General features: G+C 37.2%; 1 protein-coding gene across 1 annotated transcript in view; it reads left to right on the top strand.

The window, feature by feature from the left end:
* The window catches only part of LOC123528806 (mRNA-decapping enzyme 1A-like), a 148,071-nt gene that overhangs the window by 86,010 nt on the left and 37,136 nt on the right, over positions 1-24,925 (top strand). Inside the window, exons 3-7 of the mRNA XM_045308812.2 lie at positions 10,935-11,062; positions 14,871-14,934; positions 18,091-18,256; positions 22,015-22,138; positions 24,027-24,156. Coding sequence (XP_045164747.2) covers positions 10,935-11,062; positions 14,871-14,934; positions 18,091-18,256; positions 22,015-22,138; positions 24,027-24,156 — 612 coding nt within the window. The remainder of the gene's footprint in view (positions 1-10,934; positions 11,063-14,870; positions 14,935-18,090; positions 18,257-22,014; positions 22,139-24,026; positions 24,157-24,925) is intronic.

Below are 24,925 nucleotides of genomic sequence, written 5' to 3' on the forward strand. Positions count from 1 at the left end.
GACAGAGTTATGCCACGTTTTAACTTAGAATTTTATGTTTATTAAAGTTTTATAAAAAAAAATTACTGGCAAAGCTCTTATTCAGAGTCAAGCACTGAGAAAAGTCGAGCGTGCTATTTTACAGACAGCTCTTGTTTATTTAAGCATGCATTTTTAGCTCATCTGATTTTTTGAAAAAAAATGATGAGTTATTGTCATCACTTGAGCGGTTGTCGGCGTCGGCGTCGGCGTCGGCGTTGCTTGGTTAAGTTTTATGTTTAGGTCAGCTTTTCTCCTAAACTATCAAAGCTATTGCTTTGAAACTTGGAATACTTGTTCACCATCATAAGCTGACCCTGTATAGCAAGAAACATAACTCCATCTTGCATTTTGCAAGATTTATGGCCCCTTTTGTACTTAGAAAATATCAGATTTCTTGGTTAAGTTTTATGTTTAGGTCAATTTTTCTCCTAAACTATCAAAGCTATTGCTTTGAAACTTGGAATACTTGTTCACCATCATAAGCAGACCCTGTACATCAAGAAACATAACTCCATCTTGCTTTTTGCAAGAATTATTGCCCCTTTTGGACTTAGAAAATCAGTTTTCTTGGTTAAATTTTATGTTTAGGTCAACTTTTATCCTAAACTATCAAAGCTATTGCTTTAAAACTTGCAACAGTTTTTCACCATCATAAGTGGACCCTGTACAGCAAGAAACATAACTCCATCCTGCTTTTTGCAAGAATGATGGCCCCTTTTGGACTTAGAAAATATCAGATTTCTTGGTTAAGTTTTATGTTTAGGTCAACTTTTTCTCTTAAACCATCAAAGCTATTGCTTTAAAACTTGCAACTGTTGTTCACCATCATAAGCTGACCCTGTAAAGCAAGCAACATAACTCCATCCTGCTTTTTGCAATAATTATTGCCCCTTTTGGACTTAGAAAAATCATTTTCTTGGTTGAATATTATGTTTAAGTCAACTTTTCTCATAAACTATCAAAGCTATTGCTTTAAAACTTGCAACAGTTTTTCACCATCATAAGTGGACACTGTACATCAAGAAACATAACTCTATCCTGCTTTTTGCAAGAATGATGGCCCTTTTTAGACTTAGAAAATCATGGGTAGGACAATATTTCTATTATACAAAAAAAATCAGATGAGCGTCAGCACCCGCAAGGCGGTGCTCTTGTTTTCATACAGGATAGTATAGGTTATAAAAAGGAAAAAATAATGAAAAATTAATTCCTATTTGGATGATCTAACATTTAATTTATGATGGCATAAGGTATGTAAAACCAAATTAAAGGTAGATATTAAATGAGTCGCACCATGAGAAAACCAACATAGTGCATTTGTGACCAGCATGGATCCAGACCAACCTGCACATCCGCGCAGTCTGGTCAGGATCCATGCTTTTCGCTAACGGTTTCTCTATATAATTGCAGTAGGCTTTAAAAGCGAACAGCATGGATCCTGACCAGATGGCATGGATGTGCAGGCAGGTCTGGATCCATGCTGCTCGCAAATGCATTATGTTGGTTTTCTCATGATGCCGCTAATTTATTAAAGTATGTAAACTGAACAGAAAATAGAATATTAACAGTAATACTAGGCAGGAAAATAGTAACAGAAATATGATATATAAACAGAAGGAAATCAGAAAGAAAATATTATTAAGGTATGAAAATGATGCTGTAAGATGCATGGCACTTTTTAATTCTCCACTTGAAACAATCTCTGATTTAGAGCGTGCACTGTATTGGCAAATAAAGATAAGTGTGAAATGCTGGCTTGACGTCATTGCATCCCATCACAAGATTTTGTCTAGAATACACTAAGGTATTTCATGTAATGAAATTGTCTTGTCTTGGTTTTTTTTTTCTGGAAGAGGAAAAGTATGGCAGTTCATATCCATTAATTACTCCTCCAGAAATGTTAATTATGACTTGAATAAATGTTGATCTAAGAGACAGTTGCCAGTGTTATAGTTTTGACATAATGAATATCAGTTGTTGGCTCATCTGAACTAAAGATCAGCGTGAGTTACGGAGCTGTGTCCTTTGTCTGGCATTAGATTTTCATCTTTTAATAACTTCTTTGTATAAACTGCTTGATAGATCATCTGCAAAACCTGTTCTGTAGCATCCTTGTAAGGTTCTCTCTCAGTTTTATTCAAATGGTTCGAGCTGACTTAAAATAGAATCACTTTTAAACAACTTCTTTTCACAAGCCACTAGATGGATTTTTACCAAACTGTAAGGTTCTCTCAGTGATTATACTTGACATGTTTTAGGGGATACAAACTTGAATGGCTTGATCTATCATCAACAAACTTTGTAAAATCCAGTTGAAGTTGGAAGGTCCGCTTTAAGATTTACTCAAGTGGTTCCACTTGACTGATTTTAAGGGCTGCAAGAGCTAAAAATAGAGGAAAAAAAAACTTTTAAACTAGACAAAGATGTTACCATTCATGATTTCGTGTGTCATACATATCAAGGTCAAATAGTCAAGTTTCAGGCGATCGGCTTAGGGTCACTGTTGCCATCTTGTTTTAACCCTTAGCCTGCTGCAGGCGAATTTAACAGCCTTTGCAAACAGCTTGGAACCAGATCAGACGCCGATTCCAAGCTGTTTGCTACTCTGACAATATTTCTTCCAATTTTGAAGCAAATTGAATGAACTTTACAATTTTAGCAGACGACATTTCCAGCAGACGACAATTTATCTAGCGTGCTAAAGGTTAAATTAGGAAATACTATTTTGATTCTTCAGAGACTTTAAGTTGTTTGTCTTGTAATATTCATTTCCGTGTTCTATGAAGGAAATGTCTTATTGTTTTGGAAGAGAAGCACATCATTATGATTCAGCAGGGATTTGTAGACTTTACAATTAAATTGTTTTCTATTGCTATGAATAAGCTATTCACAAACATAATATTTACAGTCTTTGATGAAGCGGTTGATGAATGTAAATGACGTCTTTGAGTGGAGAGAAAGTAATGTATTCAAGAGAAACTTCAGCAGTGCAAGGGGCGCCAATAGCATACAATTGGCTCTCTTGACTGTTAAGTTTAGACCTAGGTGCTAAATTCCAGCAAATTCCTGCATACAGATGGGTCACTTGATGGCCAGATGAACAGTGAATGATCAGCAACATGACTAGAAGTCAACCATTGGTACATAGTGAGTCATTATGCATTAACTGATAAGCATGGCAGCAAGACGTCAACCATTGATGCAGTGGCTGATCAGCACAACAGCAAGAAGCCAACCATTGATGCATTGGCTGATCAGCATTGCAGCAAGAAGTCAACCATTGATGCAGTGGCTGATCAGCATGGCAGCAAGAACTCAACTATTGATGCACTTGCTGCTCAGCATGGCAGCAATAACTCAACCATTGATGCACTGACTGATCAGCATGGCAGCAATAACTCAACCATTGATGCACTGACTGATCAGCATGGCAGCAATAACTCAACCATTGATGCACTGACTGATCAGCATGGCAGCAAGAACTCAACCATTGATGCACTGACTGATCAGCATGGCAGCAAGAACTCAACCATTGATGCAGTGGCTGATCAGCATGGCAGCAAGAAGCCAACCATTGATGCACTGACTGATCAGCATGGCAGCAAGAAGTCAACCATTGATGCAGTGACTGATCAACATAACAGCAAGAAGCCAATCATTGAAGCAGTGATTGATCAGCATGGTAGCAAGAAGCCAACCATTGATGCAGTGACTGATCAGCATGGCAGACAGAAGTCAATTATTGAAGCAGTGATTGATCAGCATGGCAGCAAAAAGCCAACAATTGATGCAGAGACTGATCAGTAAAATATCAAGACACCATTGATGCAGTGACTGATCAGCATGGCAGCAAGTAGTCAACCATTGATGTAGTGACTGATCAGCGTGACAAAGGTTTTCTGGCACAGCGAAGCAGCCATAGCATTTGGTAGTAAACTGTATTATATTATCATCTTACAGTAGATCATTAAACTATTGCAATGTTTGTAGGAGAATTTGAAAACCACTGTGAAACTAGTTACAGTGGTTGACAGCAGAATGTAAGCATAAGAAAGCAAGGCCCAAGGAAATGAGTTGGTAACATTTTCCAGCAAATACCATTCTGTTACCTTCGAGTCACTTTCTGTTGTTTAGATTCCAAAGACTTGGATGACTTTCTAATGATCATAGTGTGAAAAGATTGTCTGGTCTACATTGTTATGATTGTAAAAGAATGTAGCTGTGATTATGAAACAGCGTTCTCATACTGTAAGAGTGGTTCAGTCTGTGGGATAGAAATTTAGCAGTTTATTTACCATGTATGGGTGCTATACACCGGGCACTTTAAAGAACCAGTCTGTCAATTTGCAAAGAGCTAGGGTATGTTTGCCAGACAGGCTTGCATGTTATGGATTTCTCTCTGTCTGTTATTGGGGCTTTCTCTTGCTCTGTCCCTCAGGGCAGATCCCTCTGTGTCTGTACAGGTAGATGATGAATTTGCGCCTGGAGTCGCTGCCTTTGTGCTATGTAAAACGCCTTCTAAGGTGTTTATCATGAAAAGAGCACATTATGAATCTGGTATAATATATATGTGAAGAGATGATCATGATCATTATTGAATTGCTCATGATCAGTTTAAAAAGTGTATTATTGAACATGATCTGAGCATTGCGGTTGTTTTTAGCTTAGTCGAGCTATTCTACTCACCCTGGCGCCGGAGTCGGCATCACACCTTGGTTAAGGTTTTGCTTGCAAGTGCATATGGCTTTCTTTTAAAGGCATATATCTTTGAAACTTGTTTTTTTCTTTTTCTAGATCAGTTACCATCCTCACTGGGTCAAGTCCCATAACTCTGACATGTATTTTGAGCAAATTATGCCCCCTTCTGGACTTAGAAAATCATGGTTAAAATTTTACATGCAAGTTACTATCTCCAAAACTACTGCAGATATTGAATTGAAATTTCACATGTGTCTTCGGGGTTATAAAACTAGTCGATAGTATCAAGCCCCATAACTCTAACCTGCATTTCGGCCAAATGATGCCCCCTTTTGGACTTAGAAAGTCCTGGTTAAAGTTTTGCGTGCAAGTACATACAGCTATTACTAAAAGGCATTTAGAATTGAAACTTATTTTTTATGCCCCCGAAGGGAGGCATATTAGTTTTCAACTGTCCGTCCGTTAGTTTGTCACAACATTATCTTTGCAAAGTTAACTTTTTGCATGAAGTCACTTTACGCGCGAACCACTGCACCCAGGACCTTCAAACTTCACATGCTAATAGTACTTATTGAGTACATGACCCCTATTGACTTTGGGGTCACCAGGTCAAAGGTCAAGGTCACCAGGTCAAAGTTCAAGCGCTGCGGGGGCATTTGTCACCATAAGTGACAGCTCTTAGAGTTAAAGTTTTACATGCAAGTTACTATCTCCAAAACTAATGCAGATATTGAATTGAAATTTCACATGTGTCTTTGGGGTTATAAAACTAGTTGATAGCATCAAGTCTGACCTGTATTGGCCAAATTATGCCCCCTTTTGGACTTAGAAAATCCTGTTAAAAGTTTTGCATGCAAGTACATACAGCTATTATTATAGGCATATAGATTATTTTTTCTTTTTCTAGATCAATTATCAACCTCAGTAGGTCAAGTTCCATAATTCTGACATGTATTTTGGGCAAATTATGCCCAATTTTAGACTTAGAAAATTCTGGTTAAAGTTTTGCTTGCAAGTTACTATCTGCAGAACAAATGCAGATATTAAATTGAAACTTCACATGTGCCTTCATGGTTATGAAACTAGTTGACTGCATCAACCATAACTCTGACATGCATTTTGGTCAAATGATGTCCCCTTTTGAACTTAAAACTTCTGGTTAAAGTTTTGCATGCAAGTTACTATCTCTAAAACTAATACAGATACTGGATTGAAACTCTATAGATATTTTAACATTTAGGGTAATATTTTCCTGATCCTGGGACAATATTTTGAATAGTCCAGCATTGGCTGTCTTACGGACAGCTCTTGTTTTATTTCGATGCAAATGAGACCAAAATTTGTACACTGTTTTAGTTTTAAAAAAAACCCCAAAGTGTTGTAAGTTGCCCCTCCAACAATTTGGTTTTTAAACCCTGTCCGCACATTTCATGAGCTGTTAACACTTCATTAACTAAAAATGGAAGAGTATTTAGTTTATTGTCTAATTCATGAACAGTTCATGAACAAATTATAAAGGTATTCATGAACAGTAAATGAATTAGCAATGAACTGTAGATATATTCCTGTTTTCAATACAGGAATAGTTCATAAATTCAACAAAAACCACTGCGAGGACTAGAATGCTTGTAGAACAAACAGTGACTGACAAAGATGCTTGTAGAACAAACATCGCTGTGAGGACTAGAATGCTTGTAGAACAAACACCACTGTGAGGACAAGAATCCTTGTAGAACAAACACCGTTGTGAGGACTAGAATGCTTGTAGAACAAACACCGCTGTGAGGACTAGAATGCTTGTAGAACAAACACCGCTGTGAGGACTAGAATGCTTGTAGAACAAACACCGCTGTGAGGACAAGAATGCTTGTAGAACAAAAACCCTTGCGAGGACTAGAATGCTTGTAGAACAAACATCGCTGTGAGGACAAGGATGCTTGTAGAACAAAATCCCATGCGAGGACTAGAATGCTTGTAGAACAAACACTGCTGTGAGGACAAGGATGCTTGTAGAACAAAAACCCTTGCGAGGACTAGAATGCTTGTAGAACAAACACCGCTGTGAGGAGAAGAATGTTCACGTTTACAATTATTATGTCTCCCACCACACAGTGGTGTGGGAGACATATTGATTTACTCCAGTCTGTGTGTGTGTCTGTCACAAAGCTTGTCCGCACTCTAAGTCGAACATTTCTCATCCGATTTTCACCAAACTTGTGTTTGACCATAAGACCTCGGCCAAGTTCGATAACTAGCCAAATCGGTCTTGGAGTTACGGCCCTTGAATTACCAAAAATCAGTCTTTTTACTCTTGTCCGCACTCTAATTCGAATATTTCTCATCCAATCTTCACCAAACTTAAACAAAACGTGTTTGACCATGAGACCTCAGCCAAGTTCGATAACTAGCCAAATCAGTCAAGGCATTTTGGAGTTACGGCCCTTGAATTATCGAAAAATTGGCCTTTTTACTCATGTCTTCACTCTTAATCGAACATTTCTCATCTGATCTTCACCAAACTTGAACAAAATGTGTTTGACCATGAGACCTCAGCCAAGTTCGATAATTAGCCAAATTGGTCCAGGCATTTTGGAGTAACGGCCCTTGAATTATCGAAAAATCGGCCTTTTTACTCTTGTCCGCACTCTAAGCCGAACATTTCTCATCCGATCTTCACCAAACTTGACTAAAATGTGTTTGACCATGAGACCTCGGCTAAGTTCGATAACTAGCCAAATCGGTCCAGGCATTTTAGAGTTATGACCCTTGAATTACCGAAAAAATCCGTCTGTTTACTCTTGTCCGCTCTCTTTACTCTTGTCCGCTCTCTAAGTTGAACATTTCTCATCCGATCTTCACCAAACTTGAACAAAATGTGTTTGGCCATAAGACCTTACCCAAGTTCGATAACTAGCCAAATCCGCCCAGGCACTTTTCATTTATGGCCCTTGAATTACTGATTGGATCCACTCATCCAGACCATCTAATTGGATCCACTCGTCTAAAACATCTAGAGAAACTAACATTTTTCATCATCTAAGGGGCAGTTGTGGGAGACATGCGCTTTTCTCAAAAGCATCTCTAGTTCTTGTTTAATTTATTATTTAGCTTTGAATAGTTGTAGGTATTTGTAGGGGGATTGATTATTATAGAAATATGAAAGCTTTAACAAAGTACAGCTTGCTGGCAGCAATTGATTCTGCCTTTGCGACCAGTGCAGATCAAGATCAGCCTGCACATCTGTGCAGTCTGATCAAGGCCTGCACTGTTTGCTATTCAGTCAGTAAATTTTCATTGAACACCCCTTTGAATAATTAGTGGTATTGCCCAAATTGAATGATGGACCAGTCAATTTTAGAAATTTAGCAGGCTAATAAAGATTAATAAAAAAGGTATATATTGGCCTCTGTAGTTGCAAGAAATCATGTGAATTCTCTAAAATACAAACACAATTATTATTAGAGTGTTCACTGTATTGGTAAATAAAGATAAAGTGTGAAATGCTGGCTTGACGTCATTGCATCTCATCAAATACAGGCAGGAGCAGGGTTTAGCCTGCGGAGGTATGTCAGGTATATACACTTAGTTATTACAGGCAAGAAAATAAGTCTTGTCTTGAATTTTTGGAAGGTTATAGACAACTAAAAGCATGGCACTTCATATTCAATCATATCTTGCAAAACTGGGTTAATTATAATAAATAGTGATACAAGAGACAGTTGACAGTGTTTTATTTTTGACATCATAAGCAGAGTTCCAGATCAGCTGGGTTTTTTTGTGAAAATACATTTTGAAATTTTTGAAATTGAAAATTTGACAGGTGACCCTCTTAGAGGCTGATAAAGATTAGAAATAGAAAACCTTTAAACCACTTCTTCTCATGAACCATACATTTGATGGATCTTTATCAAACTTGGTCAATAGCACCATTGTAAGGTCCTCTCATTTTCTTTTCAAATGGGGGCTACTAAGAGGTAAAGTTAGATAAACTTTTTAACAACTTCTTCTCATGAACCACTTGATGGATCTTCATTAAACTTGGTCTGTAGCATCATTATAAGGTCTTATCCCAGATTTATTCTGTTTGGGCACATAAAAAATGAAAGACCTTTAAACAACTTCTGCTCATGAACTACTTGATGGATCTTCATCAGACTTGGTTGGTATCGTCATTATAATGTCCTCTCCTAATTTTGGTTAAATGGGGGTACGTTTCCCTTTTTTAAGGACCACTGTAGCTATTAATAGAAAGACTTTTCAGCAACTTCTTTTCAGGAATTGCTAGATGGATCTTCATCAGATTTGGTTTGAAACATCATTGGTCCCTTTAACCTACAAAAGCTAAGATTGAAATATCTTTAAATGACTTTTTCCAATGACTTGCTTGTTGGATCTTCATTCAACTTGATCTGTATGATCCTTATGAGGTTCTCTAAATCGTTTTCAAATGGGAACACTTTACCTGTTTATTTATTTTTATACTAAACACAGTTGTTACCATCAAGATCGAACAGCCAAGGTAAGGCCACTATGGCACTCCAGGTTAAAAAAGGGGAGGTAATTGAATGTGTTGTACATATGAATACATTATAAGCCTGTATTTTAAATCTGGTTCTGCTTAATTTAAGTTGAAATATCAGGATTTTAGTTGTAAAATCTATAACTCAATCCAGATGTTTCTGAGTCTTGTTTAAAGCATAATTGTTCTTAACAGGGATAATGTATTACTAAATGATTAAAGACTTTCATATGCTATAACTGCATATTTAGGCATGTTTCCAAATTAATTATGTTTTATTTACTGTATTCCTACATAGCGATTTATATTTAGTGGCAGATTCTCTTGGTGCAGCAATAATGGGAAAAAAAAGCTAGTTCTGCGTAGCAGAAAGAATATGGAACACCTTGACTGTTTTATTTCCTCAAAATCTTTGAACAAAATTACTTAATAGCAGATTGTTGACAGCTTTAATGTTAGAGATAATAGAAGGTGCTTAACTAATTACTGAAAGCAAAACAAATTTATCTGTTTTTATCTGGAATGGCCATTTTGTTATATATTTGTAAATTTGTGACATATTTTGTTGTATAGGCATAGGTAAAACAGGTATAAAGATTTACTGTGAAGTTACTTTGCTAAATTTTTTATTGTATGGGGTTAGCATGCATTACTTTATTAATCTACATACTTCGAAAATTCAACCACGGTGAGGATGTTCCAGTCACAGTGTTAAATTTTTTTTATTAGCTCACCTGAGAGCAATTGTGATCAAGTTGTGTTCATCTCACGTGCATCCGGTCGTCCGTCCATTGTCAACTTCTTCAAACAACATCTCCTCCAGAAGCACTGAATGGATTTTGATGAAACTTGGCCTGGATGTTCCTTGGGTGGTCCTCTACCAAGGTTGTTCAAATGGTTCCTCTTGTTTGCATATAGAGGCTGCTAGAGCTACAAATAGAAAAATCTACTAACCACGTCTCCTTCTAAACCGCTTCTGTGATTTTGAAATAATTTCACACAAACGGTCCTTATACAACCTTCCACCAAGATGTTCAAATTACTACGGTTGGTTAAAGAAACCCTATATGTATATAGTAGAAATTTAAAAAAAAAAAGTCTTCTTACATAAACTGTTCTTAAAAAAGAAACTTAAAAGGCCAGGTTTTCGGAGAATTTCCATGCCTTTTGTTTTTTTTAAATGGTTCATTGATTTTTGTTCTTTAAAAAATGTTATTATTTCAGTATATTTGACTCATGGGTCTAAGAGTTACATTCACCTGTGTGTATGATATGGTGCCATTAATATGAACAAATGTAAAAGTGTTCAGTTCGGTCAGATCTTTGGTATGCCTTCTAAATGAAGGTTTAAACTGGACCACTGGTAATCCCCTCTTGGAATGATGGAAAGGTCTGGCTGGTAATGGCCAAGTTTCAGACTGATTCCAGCTTTAAGATTATATCCCAGTATTAGAAAGTCTCTCAAAATGTCAGAGAGAGAGTGACGTTTCTTAGGTAGACTGTCAGATATATTCTGGGCCTGGGTAATATTGCCAACCATTTGAATGACAGACATTTTATAAATAAGAGAAATGTTAATACTCAATTATGAGTATTGCATGCTTACTGTAGCTTGAGATATTGTGTCTGTTACAATATGGGAACTGTATATGTGCCTGCTGTGCAAGTTAATCAAAATGTTATCTTTTATTTTCAGGTCAGCTTCCCCAGTGAATGGATTTATGATACTCAATAGGCTTGGCCTCAACAACCTGATCGAACCCATCACCAAAGATCTGGAGTTCCAACAGCAGGACCCTTTCCTTCTCTACAGGAATGCAAAAAGTAGGTACTTATGCTAGTATCACGTTTTAGCTGGTGTTTCCTCAGGTATTGTACACTTGATGCAACAAGCAGTTGCTGTCTTTGATACCACACATTATGTCTGCAAGGAAAAAGAAGGTGCTTCCTCTAGTTTCACACACACACTGTCTGCATGGAAAATTAAATGCTTCCTCTGTTGTCAGATATGAAAAATAAGTACTTCCATCTGGTATTGGTCACTTAGTCACCTGCTTCCTGTAGTATCAGATACGAACTCTTCATACAAAAGTAGATGCTTCTGAAGTAGCAAACACGAGTTACCTAGTTAGTGCATGATCTTCTTGTTTCAGACATCAAGTCTTCATGCCCATTCCCACAAGTGGTTGTAGGTCTTTCCTTTAGTATTTGACATTTTGTCTTCATGCAAAAAGTAGGTGAGTCCACTAGTATCATCTGATATAAAGATGGTCTTTATGCATGATGTAGATGCTTCCTCTAGTATCAGACACTTTTTATTATACCCTCAGGCACAAAGCGATTGAACTGTCCGTCCATCCGTTCGTCTTAGTGACCCAATTTAGTTCATATTCAAACCCAACAATCCTTGTGGCAAGACCTACAATCTGACCTATATATAAATGACTTTGACCCTCATATGACCTTCACCTTCAAACTTAAAGCCTTGATAATCAACATTTTTGGTCTTGCAGCCCACATAAATGACCTGATTTAGTTCATACTCATATTCAACAAACCTTGGTTTATACAATATTTTATTAGATCTAATCACAATTCATTTACAACATGTACATATATCAAAAAGGCATACAGGAATGAGTAGGAAGCTGAAAGCTTATTTGAAACTCTCTCCTTGTTTAGGGGCCATAACTCTGGAAATATGGGAAGGAGCCAGACGGAAAATAGGAGGTGTGCAAGTTCATATCATGATAAAGATTCATGCAAGGTTTCATCAATTTATATGAAATACGCGTCACAAGGTGAAACTGTGCATTTGACCTTCGTATGATTTTCACCTCTAAACTTAAAACCTCAAAAAGAACGATATCTTTGGTCATACACCCAGGGGCATGACTCTCTAGCATTATTAGTTTCAAGATATGACATGGATATTTTCAGGGCAGCTAGATATGGTTAAAATGATAAAGTTAAAATATGTTAAAATGTCACTTGACCTCTTTTTGCATCAAGGGGGCGACTGGTAGTTTGGATTGGTTAACTTAACATTGAAAAATTGAATTGAAGCCATATCAAGTAAACAAGCTTCTTACATTGTTTTGTGTCTGTTTATAGGAGTCAGGATCTTATTTATGCTTGACAGTATAAGCTTAAATATGGAAATCGACTTTTCATTTATGAGTGGAAGTATTTTCAGGCAACATTTCTCAGGAGGGATAACAGAAACATTTGCTTTAATGGAAATTGGCCAACTATTATGTCTTTAATATAAAAATTGCATTTTCAGAGGATAAAATACTGCGATTGTTGTGCCACCACTATGAGTGGTGGGGGCATATAGATTTGGTCTTGTCCGTCCGTCCGAAGAAAGTTTGTGACGCACCTAGCTCAAAAAGCGTTTGATATAAATTGATGAAACCTTGCATGAGTCTTTATCATGATATGAACTTACGCACCTCTTATTTTTCATCTGGCTTCGCCTCCTATTTCCAGAGTTATGGCCCCTGAAATAGTCAAAAATGCACATTTTCACCTTGTGATGTGACTAGCTCAAAAAGTATTTCATATGAATTGATGAAACCTTGCATAAATCTTTATCATGATATGAACTTGCGTACCTTCTACTTTTTGTCTGGCTCCGTCCCCTATTTCCAGAGTTATGGGCTCTGAAATAGTAAAAAATGCACAGTTTCACCTTGTGACGCGTATTTCATATAAATTGATGAAACCTTGCATGAGTCTTTATCATGATATGAACTTGCGCACCTCCTATTTTTCCGTCTGGCTTCGTCCCATATTTCTACAGTTATGGCCCCTAAAATAGTCAAAAAATGCACATTTTCACCTTGTGATGCGCCTAGCTCAAGAAGTATTTAATATAAATTGATGAAAACATGCTTGAACCTTTATCATGATATAAACTTCTGTACCTCCTATTTTGCGTCTGGCTCCACTCCCTATTTCCAAAGTAATGGCTCCTGAAATAGTCAAAAATGCACATTTTCACCTAATGATGTGCCTAACTCAAAAAGTATTTGATGTAAATTCTTGAAACCTTGCCTGAGTCTTTATCATGATGTGACCTTGCACACTTGGCATTCTTCTTGAGATTTTAGCACTAATTGCAGAGTTACAGCCCTTGAAATAGCCAAAATAGTGGATTGTTTGTTTGTGATGCTCAAAGCTCAAAATGTATATGGCCTAGAATAATGAATCCTTTATATATAATGTTTGTTGAGGCTATACTCCCTTAAAACTGTAAACAGTTGAATTATTGCCCCTTATTTGTGACAAATGTTCCATTGGGGGCACACCCTGTGTCCTACAGACACATTCTAGTTTTTAAATAAGTAAATTTGAAAAGCTAGTTGTTAAATTTGAGTGATATGGTTGGGTGGAATGATGGGCAGTGTCGTGTTTTTCTTTTCCATTCAATATCTTAAGTTTTGGATGAGATTTTGAAATGAAACTTGGCCTAAAGGTAGCTTATGATAAGACCAAGGTTGGGATCACATTTGTGGTTTCTGGAGTTAAGATTATAGTCAATGTTACTAAAAATAGATGAGTCTGCTCGAAAACATTTAAAATTTGGATTGATATACGGTATTGACATTAAACTTGACATAGAAAAACAAATTGGGATTGTATATTGGTCTATAGGGTCAAGTTCAAAGTCAGCATAACTTAATTGATCTGCACACTTTGAAAATTCCACAACGGGGCAGTGGGCAGTGGTCTATTGTACCTTTCTGAATGTTGACATCTTGGATGGCACTGGACAAAAAGTGGTTCTATCACAACTCTAGGCTTTTTGTTTAAAAAAATTAAGAGCCATTAAGATACCTAAATGTCAAGGTCACAGTTTCTAAACTATATTTTCAAAAGATTTTTGTAGGGGAGTGTAGAATCTGCTGGCTTATGGAATGTAGTTGGTTCTACACAGGTGCCCACATGTGATGGAATAATGTTTGAAGGGGCATCTGGGGTCTTCTTCCACCATAAAAAGCTTGAAAAGTGTCCATGTGACCTAAATTGTGTTTTTATGACTCTAACCCAAACAAACAAGTTCCAAGCTATTAATGGTCACAATTTTTGAAAATTTCCACTTTGGTCCTTCATTTGTTATTAAGTTAAAAACAAAATGATGTTTATGTAAAATTTTGAAGGGGCCTCCGTGGCCGAGTGGTTAAGGTCGCTGACTTCAAATCACTTGCCCCTCATCGATATGGGTTCGAGCCTCACTCTGGGCGTTGAATTGTTCATGTGAGGAAGCCATCCTGCTGGCTTACGGAAGGTCGGTGGTTCTACCTGGGTGACCGCTTGTGATGAAATAATGCACGGAGGGGCACCTGGGGTCTTCCTCCACCATTAAAGCTGGAAAGTCGCCATATGACCTATCATGTGTTGGTGCGACGTTAAATCCAACAAAAAAAAAAAGATTTGAAAATAAGATTTGTCATTTCATGTAGATCCAACATGTGTAGTGGTCTTAAAGGGCCATTACGAAACTATGTTTAACCATGTTTAATAACATTATACTATTTCAAAGAGTTTCTTAGTATAATTCTAGAGAAACATCCTTGTTTTGATATATTTTTGATAAAGCCTCACAGATAATATTATATGATTTCAGGTATCTATGGTGTATGGTTTTATGATAAGGATGAATGTAAAAGATTGGGTCACAAACTGAACAAGTAAGTCTGTGTAGTGTATACTTGGAAAATATGTATGTTACATTGGTTGTACAGACAATTGTTGCAGTCAGCGTAATTTCTTTTAAGCTCACCTGAACTTTGTTTAGGGTAAGCTGTTAGTATAGGTGGATGGTCCGTCATCCATTGTCTTACGTCTACATTTCTGCTAAAACATGTTCTCCTCTGAAATTAGTGGTCAAAATTTCATCAAACTTGGCCAGTAACATCCTGTTACAGACCTCTATCAAATTTGTTCAAATGGTTCACCTTGGCCCGACCAATTCCTGGGGTCGTCAGATCTTAAAATAGAAATTCTAGTTATGAAATGATTGGATGGATCTTCATCAAACTTGGTCTGTAGCTAGTCCTCTCATTATATTGTTCAAATGGAGACGCTTGGCCTTCCTTTTTAGTGGCCACTAGAGCCAAGAAGGATTTTTCAAATGGGGGCACTTAGCCCTTTTAGGGGCCACTAAAGGTTAAAGTATAAATATGTTTATATTCTCATGAACCATTTGATGGGTTTTCATCAAACTTGATTTGTAGCATCATTATAAGGTCTTTTACCAACTTTGTTTTAATTGGGGCACTTGGCCATTTTATGGGGCTGCAAGAGCTAAAAAAAGGAGATACCTTTAAATGATTTCTTCTCAGGAACTGTTTGGTGGATCTTCATCAAACTTGGTCTGTAGCATCATTATTAGGTCCTCTCCCAAATTTGTTCAAACGGCGTGATTGGGCATATGAAGTAGATGACCCGTATTGTTTTTTGGGGTCAGTGAAGTCAGAAGGCAAGGTCACAGGGTCTGAACCTTGAAAACAGTTTCTACTCAATAACTTGAGAACCACTCAATCAACCTAAAACGTTTAAACTTGGTAGTATGATCAGACTGATGATGGAGATGACCCTTATCATTTTTGGTGTCAATAGGTCAAAGGTCAAGGTCACAGGGACCTGAACATTGAAAACCATTTACCCTCAATAACTTGAGAACTACTTCACCCAGAACCTTCAAAATTAATAGCATGATTTGGCTTAAAAGGTCAAAGGTCAAGGTAATGGGCCTGAACTTTGAAAAATGTTTCCATGCAACCACTTGACCCAGTGTCTTCAAACTTGATAGCATGATTGGGCTGATGAAGTTGATTACCCCTATTGTTTTGTGGGGGTTAGCTTGTCAGAGGTCAAAGTCAAAGTGATCAGGGGGACTGAAAATGGGACAAAATTGTTAACTATTTGAGCAGTAAAACTCGGGACATGAGCAATCTAGGGCCACATTGCCACCTTATTCTAATTTCTCTTGGAATGATAAGAAATTAAACAAAAGTTAGAAGGAAGTAACTTATTTTCTGTCTTTATATTGCCTGTGTTTGATTGCACTGTGGGTAATTTGATTTAACATGAAATATTCACAAGTTTCCTTCCGATTGAAATTAATTTGGCCATTTTTGGCATAACCTGATTTAAAGAAACTATCAAAAATCCATAATAACTTGCAGTCTAAGAAGAAGTGATGTAGTTATTTTCAGACATTGGAAAACTTCAATTTATTTCCTGCCCTCAAGCTTCCATTTGATTGATTTAGATCTTTCTGATTTCTTAATCATTTTGTTGATTAATTATCAGGAGAGAAAATTTTAAGTGAATGGCCCAAAATTATCATATTGGAGTCTGCATAGAACCTGTAATTCTCCATGCAAGCATAAGATGTAGATAGTGGGCAAATTGGGTTTTGTCTCGGCCAAGGCAAATGTTAGCATAACAAAGGGAAGGATGGTTGGTTGTTTTGGGTTTAACGGCAGGCAGTTAACCTAACCAGTGTTCCTGGATTCTGTACCAGTACAAACCTGTTCTCCGCAAGTAACTGCCAACTTCCCCACATGAATCGGAGGTGGAGGACAAATGATTTCAGACACAATGTCTTTTATCAAGTCGTCACAGAGAACATACGCCTCACCCAGGGCTCAAACATGCGACCCCACGATCTGTAGATCTGCGCTCTCCCTATTGAGCTAAGCGGGTGGGACGGAGGAGGTGGCACTAAGTACCTTTCAAAATGTTTACTTTCGTAGCATTTGCATTGTAGCAGTAGTTGTTAAGAGTGTCTTAGAATATTACTGCAGTTGCTGGATAAAAACTTTCTTTTTAGTCAGCAAGATAGTGCTGTGTACCTGCAGTGTGGGTGATTTATATGTGTGTATGATGAGATATTAATTGTGTTGTCAGCTCTAATTGTAGCAAAACTGTTCCATGACTTGTCATTCTGCAACAACATTTGGCATGACTTCAGTTTTACTGCAGATCTCAATATTATAGATCTAGGATGATAACTTGGCATCTTTGTATATCACAGAATTACAGTTATATGTCAAACGACATCCTCATTTGGGGTCCAATCATTTCTTTTGATTTTGCTCGTCAAGGTACTGTTAATTGTCAAATTGACATTCTCTGTCTGTAAATGCCTGTTCTTGCCTGTTTTTAAAGTGACCAAGTTATCATAGTAAATACTTAAGATTAATATTTATGGAACTCAACTGGTAAGTTGTGAGATATGTCTTCTAAGTGAAGTTAAAAACAAAGTTCATGCAAAAATAAGATATTGCAGATAGGTTTGACTGGCACTACAGCAGATCTTCAAAGAAACTGTAAGTGCATAAGAAAGTCAAGCATCCTTTGACTCAGCAGGAGTTTCTTCAGTATTGCCTATACAAGACTTTACTCACAACTACATACTGTTCAAACCTATCTGCAATATCTTATTTTTGCATGAACTTTGTTTTTAACTTCACTTAGAAGACATATCTCACAACTTACCAGTTGAGTTCCATAAATATTAATCTTAAGTATTTACTATGATAACTTGGTCAAAATTTCCATATTATACAATTATTGCCTTTTGGTGAGTTCAATATGTGGATTTATCGTCCTGATAAAAGCGATATCAAACCGAGGGCGTAGGTTTTTATAGGTATAAAAATTAGATACAAATATCTGACGTCACAGCTGGAGGTTAATTCTTGTTTCTGGCTCCGCTTTGAATCAATACGACTTTTTATAATTGATCATGTGACTACATCTTGACCAATGGAAAGGACTATAAATAAAGATTTGATAATAAAACTTTTTGTCACCTCTCTACATTTTGTTTGCAGCTATGTGCAAGATATTCTAGCGGAACAGCAGAAGAAGGAAGCTCCAGCAGCTGGTGTGGTGGGCGGAGCTACAGCAAGGCATCCGGGGAGTATGGCTGGCATGATGCCAGCTTCCCAGGTTGACATAATGCAGATGCTGTCCAAGGCACAACAAGAATACGATACTGTAAGTCAAGTAACTGTAAATGGTGAACCTGTTTCCAAATATGTCTTTGTGTCCTCTATACAGTGAAACTCCAGTTTTCACTGAAATAAAACACATAAAACATTACTTTTCTGGAGCTAAAGAATCAGTCATGCTTGACTCTAGCACTAAGCAAGACCAAACCCAGTACTGTAGTCTTGTTAAAAAAGGCATGAAACAAACAAAACAAAGGCTTGTACTGGTACCATTCTGATTTTGTACATTTTTGACACCACTGTTTCACTTTATACCTTTCATAGTTTGGAAGGAGCTTGGATTTAAAAAAATACCTATAAATATTTGTGAAATATAATATTGTGAAATCATTTGCTGAGTTGGCATGAAGTTTTCTTATTTGGGCCATAACTGCTGTTTCATTGGGATATTCGTTGGTTTCAGATATAGAATGAAAGGGTATATTATTTTTATGCCCTAGAAGGGAGGCATATTAGTTTTCAACTGTCCGTCCCTTCGTTCATTCGTTAGTTCGTTCGTCACGTTAACTTTTTGCATGAAGGCACTTTACTCGTGAACCACAGCACCCAGGACCTTCAAACTTCATGTGCTGATAGTTCTTATTGAGTATACCACCCCTACTGACTTTGTCGCACCAGGTCAAAGGTCAAGGTCACAGGGGCCAACGTTAACTTTTTGCATAAAGGCCTTTTACTTGCGAACCACTCTACCCAGGACCTTCAAACTTCATGTGCTGATAGTACTTATTGAGTACACCACCCCTACTGACTTTGGGTCACCAGGTCAAAGGTCAAGGTCAGAGGGGCCAACGTTAACTTTTTGCATGAAGGCACTTTACTCGCAAACCACTGCACCCAGGACCTTCAGACTTCACATGCTGATAGTACTTATTGAGTACAGAAAAACTACTGACTTTGGGGTCACCAGGTCAAAGTTCAAGGTGACAGGGGCCAACATTAACGTTTTGCATGAAGGCACTTTACTCGCGAACCACTGCACCCAGGACCTTCAAACTTCTGCTGATAGTACTTATAGAGTATACCACCCCTACTGACTTTGTCGCACCAGGTCAAAGGTCAAGGTCAGAGGGGCCAACGTTAACTTTTTGCATGAAGGCACTTTACATGCAAACCGCTTCACCCAGGACCTTCAAACTTCACATGCTGATAGTACTTATTGAGTACACCACCCCATACTGACTTTGGGGTCACCAGGTCAAAGGTCAAGGTGCTGCAGAAGCATTTGTCACCATTAGTGACAGCTCTTGTTTTTTATATGCCTATTTGAAAAAAATGGGACGTATTATGTTTTCACCTTTTACAGGCAGTTGGGTGGTGTGGCGGGCAGAAAGAATAGGTGAACGCTCAGTAATTAGAGTATTTGTATCAAACTGAACTAAACTTAAACAAAGTGTGTATCTCTATAAAATCTAGGCCAAGTTCGATAACCGGCCACTTCAGACCAGTATCTCCAGAGTTATAGCCCTTGAATTGGTCAAAACTGCCAAAATTGACAGTATGTGCTCATTAACTGGAGTATTTTGTATTTGATGTCAACCATACTAGTTCAGAATATGTATTACTACAAAATCTTGGTCAAGTTTGATAGCTAGCTGATTCAGACCAGTATCTCCAGAGTTATTGCCCTTGAATTGGTCAAATTTGCAAAAAATGACATTTTTTCGCTTCATACTTAAACTAATTTTTTGAGCAATCTTAATTTTATTTGGCATTAATGTTAGCTTCAGTGACAAGGTGCGTCTTGGACAAACCCAAGACCGCTATCTTAAAGGTCAAGGTAACACTTAGGGGGTCAAAGGTCTTATAAGATCTTAGTCCATAACTTTGACATGCATTTTTGTTTGGTATAGATAATTACATCAGAGAAACAGTATTGCCAAAGGACACAGATAAAAAATTTTGAAGTTGCTGTTTTTAGAATTAACTTTCTTGTTACTATAAATAGCTTATATTGTAAATTTTTCATAATTGGCAATAGGGAAAAACTGAGACCACATTTCTTTGGTACAACATGCATGTTAGCATACATGCCATATCTCCCGCCGGGAGCCTTTTTCTCCCGTATTTTCAGTATATCTCCCGGTCTCCCGCCGGGACATAAAAACCTCCCGTAAAAAATATAAATAAAAAAAATTCTCTGTCGAAAAATCGTATCTCGGACCCAATGTAGACCTATAGAAAATACTTAAAATGCAATATCAAGTAGCCCAGAAATACTCTTCAAACATAATTTTGATAGTTATCTATAATCCCTAGCTTGTTTATCGAGGGATACACGCCTGAGGCATTAATTATCTCACCACCTACTGTCACCATCTCCAAACAATTAACCATTTAATCTTAACCGTAGGCAGTTGTAAACATGTGCATGGGGAGATTTTGGACTGATTCAATACCATCAAAGTTGCTGATTAATGGTTTTCAAAACAATATGTAAACCAGTCTTAAAATTACGTCATTTTACCGCCACCTGCCAAAATGTACTTTCGTTTTCGCTGACCTCGATATTTATCATGTCATCAGAGGATGAGACAGGTTAGTGCTAACACCGAGTTTATACTTCTCAATTTTAATTACTTGCACAACATGCAAAAAATCAATTACAATTTAACAAAAATTGGCAAGTTAATGCCGGACTACATAGAATTTCGGACAGACATGAATTCGGATAAGTGAATTTTATGAAATGAACTGCAGTCCATACTACCCGAAAAATTGACTGCCATTCCTTTGTGATATAATTGTCATGTTGTAATAATTAACAGGAGAAGAATTACCAGTTTAAATACATGTAGTTTTAATCTAAACATGGACAATCGAGCAAAAGAAGGACTTTCATTTTTTTAACAACTTCATTTCTGAAAAGAAATGACTACCCTTAAAAGACTGTTTTGACATGATATCTCCGCAATATTGTATGCTTAAACATGTCGAAAAGATCACTCTCCCCAGATGCAGAAGCATCAACACATAAAGTAAAAACAAAGTTCCTGGTTCAATCTTTCATGGAATTCTGAATTTTCTTGGATTAAGTAAAGTGCTATAAGTAATAATCATGCATTCTGTACACAGCTGTTGGCTCCACTCATCAATTCAATATACAATACTTGATGATTTTTTCATGAAAATGGCTATTTAGCGCGTAAAAAGTGAGCAAATAAAGTCTCCTTATTTTTACCCAAATCTCCCTTAAAAAATGCCCTGTTGAGACAAATCTCCCTTATTGACCTTTGAAAATATGGCATGTATGATGTTAGTTCCAATTTTAAGGTGTATTTTGACCTATCTCAACCTGGTTAGGATTGGTGGGGACTTTTAACCTCGTTGTTAGAATTGGAAATGAAAATATTTGGGCTTGCGGTCTACCAAACTTATACAGAATATGTTCTACTATAACATCTACGTTACATGCAATAAGTAGTTACTTTGGGCCAGTGTCTTTACAGTTGAATTATTAAAAACTTAGAAAGTTTGAATTATTTGATAGTAATTTATTTCCAAATCAGTCATTTCGAACTGATGCTCTCCAAGAATTACAACACAACCACAGAAATAAAAGTCCATTTGCAAATACAGGTGCTAGACAAGTGTAAAGTAATTTGCAATGAAGGGCGTATATTGTGACATTCTGGCACTCTTGTTTGAATTTAATTTCATGGATTCATGAAATCAGCAAAAAGTAGTCCCCAAGGAATAGTAATTGCTTCACAGTAAGTAGTTTTGAAAGGATGTGCTGTATTTCAGGGTTCAAAGAAGACAGAACCAAAACCTATGATTGACAATCCAAATGCCGCTGCTACAAAATCTAACAACCTCATAAGACCCCAACCTCTTAAAATGCCAGACACTGATGCCGTGGACATCTCTGGTAAGATCTCAGAATTTTGACTTATCAGACCTTAAACTATGACAAAACTTCTTTAATTTGGCAATAAAGATAGTAATTACAACCAGAAAGACCTGCTTATAACCTTTGCCTGTGTATACATAAGCATGTGCAGTATAACTGGGATGTATGTGCATATATGGCACAAACACTGTTCACATGAAAGCCAGTATGAAAACCAATCAGGTGCTGGAGGTCTAGAGACTAGTCGTGTCATTGGTCAGTTTCAGTACTGAGCTCTAAATCAACCAATCAGATGATGGAGGTTTGAAGACTAGTCTCAGAAAGCAGCCTTGTTATTTGTCAGTTTCAAGACTAAGCTCTGTATCAACCAATCAGGTGCTGGAGGTTTGGAGATTAGTCTTGTCATTGGTCAGTTTCAAGACTATGCTCCAAATTAGCCAATCAGATGCTGGATGTTTGAAGACTAGCCTCAGAGAAAGCAGCATTGTAATTGCATTGGTCAATTTCAAGACAAAGCTCCAAATCAACCAATCAGATGATGGAGGTGGAGACTAACTTTAGTCTCCAAATTCGGTTTTATAACCTGGAACCAAGGTGCAGCAAAGTTTACAGAAAGTTAAGAAAACAATAACATCTGTACCTTTGTAAACTTTGTCTTGTTTACACAAACATTCTCAAAATAGAATAGAGGAATACAATTGTATCAGCTTGATTGTTTTAGATGCTGTGCTCATATAAGATTTGATTATTTGTTCTTTTAGCAAAATTGCTTTGTATAATCCACTGAAAAGTTGACAGGTTGCACCTGTTAGTAATGAATAGAATTATAACCAGAAATTTTAAGGGTGAGAAGAATTCACTTCAAATGCTCCCAGTAAATATACAAAGATCAGCATATGGCAAAATTCTGTTTGCACCAGGTAAGACATATCAGATACTGGAGAATGTTCATTGAACATTCAGCAGAAAAATAGTATAAACTTTTAAAACTTGGTATATTTTGAAATTCTGGGTATCTCCCAAGAAATTTTCAAGTTCAGTCCAACATTTATTGAAGACACCTGTGCAGTATTTCTTTTACCTCTAAGTATACTAGATTTCTATTTGTCCTTTGGAATTGGAGATACAAAATAAGACAACTTTGATTTTACTTTCAAGGTTACCATCACTGAATGGTATTAAAGATTATTTGCTTTTATCAAGAAATATGTACACATTCCTTAGCAAAGATATGGCTTGACTTTAGGAACACAGTATTAATCTTTGCAAGAACAAGTGCATAGCCAAGACTTCCAGGTCACTGTATGTTATAATTGCCACTAGCTTGGTGATCACTAAATAGTATAACTGTCTGACAGATTTCAAGGTCAAGTTCACTATGTGATGTAACTGTATTACTGGCTTCAAGATTACTAAATGATGTAACATGATTGCTGACTTCAAGTTCGAGGTCACTGCAGATATTGGACTACATGTATTTTCACTGGTTTGAATATCAGTGCCACAACATTTCACTAGTTAAGAGATAATCGATTTCACACTGATAACAGAGTTCATATTTTTATATTATTTTTATTGGACACATTGGTCTATCACTACAATAGGTTTTAACTATTCTTAACCCTTACCATGCTGGACACAATTGATTTTGCCTTGGCGACCAGTGTAGATCATGAGCAGAATGCACATCTGTGCAGTCTGATCATGATCTGCACTGTTCGCTATTTAGTCAGTATCTTTTTGGTAAGCATCCCTTTTAACAGTTAATGATACTGTCCAAATTGGAAGATGGACAAGTTCATTATAGAAATTTAACAGGGTAAGGGTTAATATAGTCTCTCAGAAGCTCTATAGAGCTTGAAATACGATGGTGAATAAAATTTACCTTTACTTACCTTTCTTTTAGATGATGCTCCAGGCAGTGTAACACCTGGTACTGGTATTATTACATTGGATGCTTTGTTCCGCACGGCTAGTTTACAGCAGGGAACCAGCACTCAGAAAACTCCATCAGCAAGCCAGACCCAAATTGACAGGTATAATTCTTTCCACCATGTAGAATGATGTACACACCTAAAGCATTTTTATGCCCCCCTTCAAAGAAGGAGGGGTATATTGTTTTGCAGATGTTGGTCGGTAGGTCAGTCGGTCGGTCGGAATGTAGACCAATTTGTTTCCGGATGATAACTCAATAACGCTTGGGCCTAGGATCATGAAAGTTGATAGGGAGGTTGGTCATCACCAGCAGATGACCACTATTGATTTTGAGGTCAGTATGTTAAAGGTCAAGGTCACAGTGACCCTGAACAGTAAAATGGTTTCCGGATGATAACTCAAGAACCCTTAGGCCTAGCGTCACGAAAGTTAATAGGGAGGTTGGTCATGACCAGCAGATGACCAGGGCTCCGGAAATTTTGATAACTCAATCGGTCCGAAACGAAAATCCTGACATGGGCGCTACCCCACCCACCGCATTCCCAATATTACATATTTTGTAAAACGTGATAGGGTAAAGAAATAAGCATGTCATGCATTAAAACTGAGTTACCAGTCACCACGCATTATCTGCAATGAAGACGGTTATTCAGTGTTATGTGTGATCGTTACTTTGTTTAAATTTCGATGTTTTTCCGAGATAATACGAGGCATTGACACCGTGTGCGTAACTAGTCTAAAAGCCAACGCACGTGACTTCGCTACCGGTAGATACTTTGTGATGTTTCCTCATTCTTTGACGGAATTCTATAAAATACAATGTGTCAAAGTGAGTTACACGACACATATTCTCTGCTAAACAGCCTCAGT

This window comes from Mercenaria mercenaria, chromosome 13 (genome assembly GCF_021730395.1).
Source record: "Mercenaria mercenaria strain notata chromosome 13, MADL_Memer_1, whole genome shotgun sequence".
Classification (NCBI taxonomy): Eukaryota; Metazoa; Mollusca; class Bivalvia; order Venerida; family Veneridae; genus Mercenaria; species Mercenaria mercenaria.